Source organism: Spermophilus citellus (genome assembly GCF_964194105.1).
Source record: "Spermophilus citellus genome assembly, chromosome: 1".
NCBI lineage: Eukaryota > Metazoa > Chordata > Mammalia > Rodentia > Sciuridae > Spermophilus > Spermophilus citellus.
In genome coordinates this window covers 118,717,702-118,724,218 of record NC_138182.1, presented here as the reverse complement: position 1 = coordinate 118,724,218, position 6,517 = coordinate 118,717,702, and the positions used below count along the sequence as shown (strand labels likewise).

Genomic DNA, 6,517 nt, shown 5'->3' with positions numbered 1-6,517 from the left:
GGAAAACACTAGCTATAATAAAAAACTAGAAATGGAACCCTGAAATGACACTGCTGTCCCACTCCTTTGTATTCATCCAAAAGAACTAAAATTGGCCTAGTATAGTGACACAGCCACATCCATCCACGTTTACAGCACAACTCCCAAGAGCCAAGATAGGGGACCAGCCCAGGAGCCTGTGAAGAGATGAATGGATCTAGAAAATGTGGACTAATACGGCTGAGTTTGCTCAGCCACCAAGAAGAATGAACTGATGTCATTTACTGGTAGGTGGATGGAGGTGGAGCAAAGGGATGGAGGTGGAGAACTTCATGCTGAGTGAAATAAGCCAGAGAAAGAAAACCAAGGGTGGAATGTTTTCTCTCTTATGTGGGTTAGAACAAAATAAGGAATGGGGGAAAGAGTGGACCTCAAGAAGGGAAGACAGTGGGAGAGGGGGAGCTGAGAAATGAGATTCAGCAAACTATGCTGGGCATATGTGTAAACCCCCAGGGAAGGGAGCCCTTATGTTTATCTGCACAGTGCTAATTTAAAAAACAACAAATAAATAGGGAAAAAGTCCATTACAACAGGAAGGAGGTCAGAGAATAGGAAAGGGGAGAGGAAGGGGAAGTACAGGGGGCTGAAAGGTGGCAGTTTTGTTTCATGCACATACTAATATTTTGAAATGAAACCCCCTATCATGTATAACTATAATGCACCAATAAAATCATTAAAATTATATAGTAAAAAGAATTAGTGTCAAATTTCTATAAGGAAAGTCTTACATATATACATTATTAATTTAATTTAAAACATGGAATATTTAATATAATTCACAAAATCTTATAGACTGCACTTACTACAGAATAGCATATTTAGTAAACGTGGATAAATTTTAAAACAAGGAAGAGCAAAAACATGTACCTTACAAATCTGAGGTTCAAACACATTTTTAAACAGCTGCTTTTCTCTGCATAGATGTGTCAAGCAGTGCCATAGTGACGTTCTGGCTCCTGACCCCTGTTGGGGGATGATGTCCCTCAAGCCTCATTTTTCAGACAGGACAGGACACTTGCTGTGACACAGCAGCAGGAAGATGCTGGGGAGTGGCCACAGCTCACCTCCTCCTGCAGGCCCATTCTCACCCCCAGGCCTCCTCACCTGAGTGACTGAGAATCCTGACTCAAGGCTTGGCTCTTCCAGCCAGGCCCTATGACAAAGCTCTGACAGCTGCCCATCAGCAACAGTTTCAATAGGGAATTCTTATTCACTTTGGAAGTTGATTAAAGTTGGGAAATTTAACTTTATTCCAACATCCAATATAATTTAAATACATCCATGCAAACTATTCTCCACTGTCCGCTCCTGTGGAGGAGTCCTAGAATTGTTTCCTATCCTCAAACACATTGAAGTCAAGTTGAACAAACATATTGGAGTTAGAACACATAAAATCAGTTTTGAGGGATCTTTTATAAAACAGCTCTGCTAGGACCCAGGGAAACTGTCTTTGACTGAATGCAGGAACTTAACTTAAGCCCTGAGCCCAGGTGTGTGCACCAAATCCCTGCTCCTAGGGGTCTGGTTAGTGTCTGTTTCCTACTTGCTGTCTTCTCCCTCTGCGGGCCTGATCCTCCAGAGCAGGACAGGGCCTCTTTCCCTATGTGCAGTCTGTGCTCAGCGGAGAATAAAGGAGGGAGCAGCCTGAGTGCAACCTGGTGGAAGTTACCCTTCACACACTCGGCTTTAGAGGTGGTTCTGCAGGAACTCACTCTAGCATTTCCAGCTGTGTGAGTGTGCAACCTCCTGCATAGGACAGTCAGGAACCCTGCAGTCATCATAACCCCAGGATGAAATATGCTTGTGACAGTTATTGAATACTATTGCCTGGTAGAAGCTCATCTGCTGCTCTGAGCCCTTCCTTCCCCAATTTACCCAAAGTCCAGAGAAGACATTCCCTATGTGCTGCAGAACTGCAGAGCCAAGGTCACGACCCCATCTCTGATTCCCACAGCTCCCCTCAGTATTCAAAATTAGTAAGAATTGAAAGAGAACAGTTGGTCCTCCTCCCAATTGTCAGTGGGCAGGTAGAACTGGACTTGGAGGACACTAAAGAGCATTGATACAGGTGAGGATGCTACTTGAGTTACAACTCTGGGAATCTGTTGGAGGCAGTGCTGGAATTTTCCTTAGGACAGAGACATCTGTGCAATACTTGGGAAATGGCAACTTGCTCAGAGTTCAACCACTAGAATACCTATAGTGTGGAGAAGGTACTCCGGGGTCTTCTCCTACCTGGAATTCCTGATGCAGCTTGTCACATAATTCTCTGTCAGATGAAGGCACCTTCCTGAAACTTCTATCCAGCAAGGTATTGAAAGACTGCAGAACAAGCAGGTGAGATAAAACAAGAATATGCATCCACATAGGGAGAAAAGAAATTCTCATTGTTTGCTGAGGACACAGGTAATATATAGAATTCACACACGTGCACACACAAATTGCTAAATTGATAGCACTTTTAATAAAGTTGACAAATACAAAATAAGCATTCAAAAAGTTGAAGTATGCTGTAACTAAACAACAAACTATCATAAAAATGAAGATGAATAAGCCATTTATAATGGGTACAAAGCAATATGTAGTGATAAATTCAACCAGGAGGTTAAAGAAGTTACTGAGAAATAAAAACTTTCATTGGAAGAATGAGTACATTATAATATATACACAACCAAAGGTCTGTGGATTTAATGAAATCACTGTATAAACTCTCCTTTTTCACAGAGAATAAACCATTTTAAAAATCATGTGCAAACACACACACACACACACACACACACACACACAGAAAGGAAATAATGAGCAAAAACTACAAAAGCAGGGAAAGCATAAGACCTTATTTCTAACCCTACCACAGAGCTGTACATAACTAAAATAGCACAGGACTTAGAAAATCTGGGTCATTTGGACAGTGGATCAGAACCGAGAGCCAGAAATGAACCTACTCATGAAAAGGGAATTGGCTTTGAAAAAGTATGTCACTACTGCCATGGAAACAGGGTAGTGATTCCAATAAAGAAGGCTGGATTTGCAGAGAAAGTCTCTCTGGATTTGCAGAGAAAACAAGGCCGTGGCCACAGACAGCCTGGTGAAGGTGGACCTGAACTTCACAGCAGCCCTGGGGAAGCCTCGCCCCTGGTCTCTCCCACAGGAACCTCAGTGACTGATGGAGTCCCGGAGCCTCACTGGCCTCTCTGGACCCTACTCCAGGGTGGGAAGCTGCTCCTTGAGAGGGCTGTCAGGGGAGAGGCACTGTGGCCACATCAGGGACAGCCACTGGGGGGAACAGGGTGACAGTCACAGTAGAGGCAGCATCTCCCTCTGGACCCATGACAAACTCAACCTTCGGGTCAGGGCAAGACATAACCCCCACCCTCCTCCTGGTGCTCACTCCTCTCCACAGCCCTGTTGACAGCGCAGGCAGCAGGCAGCTCAGGGCTCCACACCCCCAGAAGTGAGGGAAGCCACAGCCTCTGCACCACCACCAAGTTCCCCAGAGCCTGCAAGAGCTTTGTACTGCTCCCACGTCCTGCAGGACAAGGTCTTCAGTGAGTTTCGATTTTTCCTTATACTGTGGCTGACTGTAATTTTCATAAGACTTTCATAGGTCTGGAGAAAATTCTTATCCAAATGTCCTAATAAGAAATGTTTTTTTTGGGTGATTAGACATCAATTTTAAGATCTCTTAACCTAGCCTCCTTAATACAGGTGACAGGGCATAAAACAATATTTTCTATGCTAATTTCTGAAACATGAACTCAGGATTTATTTCAAAGACTCCGCTTTATTGTAGAATTTTGGCTTAAGGATATAGCAATATTCAAAGCAAATATCAACAATCTCATCATGCAAAACAGGATACTAACAACAGTGTAATCAATGAATAGATTATTGAAAATATAAGGGAAAGTTTAATTCACTTATGAGGAAGAGAGTAAGACATGATAGAAATTAATGGTGAGCTTAATAAGATTTGTTTAAATCACCAGTATGTGACCAACTAAAAAGAACTGAATAACAGTGACCTTAAGTGGTACAGTATCGTTCATGAACAGTTATTATTGTTGGTTTTGTGACAGATTAGGATGCTGTGAATCAGCATTTAAATTAAAGCCTGGCAGGAATTTCTGCCTCTGTTGCCCTCGTATTTATGTAGAAATATAAGTCTCAAAGTGCAGGCTATAGCCGGCCCTCCAAAGAAAAAAAGAAAGAAACAAAAATCAGGAAAATAAAAGAACATGAAACACGAGGAGAAAAGGGTGAGGAAACAAAAGCCAAGGGCAGGATATGGGTTAAGACATTTATTTAGTCACCAAGGTGACCAAATGGACTCAGGAAAGTTAAAGGAGGAGGAAAGCACATTCACACAGAGAAGACAGAAACACACATATTGTTACAGAAACTGGCACAGTGGAAGAATATTAGGAATCAAAAGTCCATTGATTGGGAAATAAGTGTGCACGTGAGTAGTGGACAGTGCACATCCTTGTCTTCACTCCTCACACGTGAGTAGTGGACACGTGAGTAGTGGACACGTGAGTAGTGGACACGTGAGTAGTGGACAGTGCACATCCTTGTCTTCACTCCTCACACGTGAGTAGTGGACACGTGAGTAGTGGACACGTGAGTAGTGGACAGTGCACATCCTTGTCTTCACTCCTCACACTTCAGCAGGACCATTCTCTGGAGGCCCGGGCTGCTTGGCCCTGCTCCTGTGACAGTGTCTGTGTGCTGCTGCATTCTATTAGGACATTCAGACTTTATGAAGAGAAATTCAGAAAACATGATAAAGACACCATGGAAAATGTGACCAATGAACTGGAATTTTATAGGAAAACTTTATTGTTAAAGCCAACATTGAATCCCCTTTCCTGCCAAGATATCTCTCTCTCTCTCTCTCTCTCTCTCTCTCTCTCTCTCTCTCTCTCTCTCTCTCTCACACACACACACACACACACACACACACACACACATACACACAAACACACACACACACACAATTAAATAGGAACAAATATCAAGCCTGATCTTTCCACCCAACTTGCCCTTTTTATTGCAGAACATTTCATCAAGAATGAACAGAACGTCAGGGCTCACGGGCTTCCTTCTCCTGGGTTTCCCTGGCCGGTGCAGCCTTCAGCTCCTACAAGCTGGGGCTCTCGCTGCAGCCTACCTGGCTGCCCTGGTGGGGAATGGCCTCACCATCACCATCACCTCCCTGGACCCGGGCCTCCACACACCCATGTACTTCTTCCTGAGGAATCTGTCCCTCTCTGATATCTGCCTCATTTCTGCTGTGGTGCCCCAAGCTGTCACCAACTCTGTCACCTGCTGCCACTCCATCTCTTTTCTCGGCTGTGTGGCCCAGGTCTTCCTGGTTCCTTTCTCTGCATTTGCAGAGCTGAGTCTCCTCACAGTGATGTCCATGGACCGCTATGCTGCCATCTGCCATCCCCTGCACTATGAAGCCATCATGAGCAGGGACACCTGTGTGCAGATGGCCACTCTGTCCTGGCTCAGCAGTGGCTTTGTATGTGCCATGCACACTGTGAGCACCTTTTCCTTTTCTTACTGTGGAAACCGTCAACTTCAGCAGTTCTTCTGTGACATTCCGCAGCTGTTGGCTATTTCTTGCTCCCAGAACGTGACTGCAGAAGTCGTGCTCATCTTCATAAGTGCCATCCTGGACACTGGCTGCTTTGCCTGCATCGTCGTCTCCTACGTCTTCATCTTCTCCACCGTCAGGCGGATCCCGTCCACAGCAGGGAGGGCCAAAGCCTACTCCACCTGCCTCCCCCACCTGGCAGTGGTAGTGCTTCTCCTCTCCACTGCCTTCACTGCTTACCTGAAGCCTCTCCTAGGGTCCTCCTCCTCCACTCACCTGGTGCTCTCTGTGGTCTATGTTGTGCTGCCCCCATCCCTCAACCCCGTCATCTACAGCCTGAGGAACAAGGCCATGAAGGCAGGATTGGAGAAGCTGGTCACCGGGAAGCTCCTGACAAAGCAGCACATCCTCCTGTTCCTCCACGGATAGAGCAGATTCCTCTCCATGTTTGTGCATGTCCCGGGCTGCTCTAAGCTGGCCTGTTCTTGTCTCAGGGTTCCTGCAACCTTGGTGCTGATCGTGATCCAACTGGAGTGAAAGACACTGACAGGTTATCACTGAAGGGGGGCCTGGTCTGGCACACTGCAGTCCAGGATAACTGCCAAGGGGGTACTGGGGGTCTGCCCCTCTTCCCATCATGCTCTCTTGTCTTCCGCTTCTTGGATGAAATCATATATCTTGGGTTCAGATATTTTCAAGTTAGTTGTTTAAATGTCTTACTCAACTAAGGCTGTGGACTCTCTGGTGTCACTGATTGAAAGCCAAAGAGGAAACGTGCCCTGGGTGACCTCAAAGTCTTCTGGTGGATGGGCAGGAGGTCTGACCTCTTTCGGCTGCAGAACCCTCTTCATGAGTTGCACTGTATCCTTGCCT

The 6,517-nt window shown here is 45.5% G+C and overlaps 1 protein-coding gene across 1 annotated transcript; it reads left to right on the top strand.

The window, feature by feature from the left end:
- Positions 1-5,113: 5,113 nt before the first annotated feature.
- LOC308648782 (olfactory receptor 14A16-like) lies at positions 5,114-6,073 on the top strand (the record flags this gene model as incomplete). The annotated part of the gene is made up of 1 exon (XM_081293792.1): positions 5,114-6,073. The coding sequence occupies one exon, from the start codon at positions 5,114-5,116 to the stop codon at positions 6,071-6,073; it is 960 nt and encodes a 319-aa protein (XP_081149918.1).
- Positions 6,074-6,517: the final 444 nt, after the last annotated feature.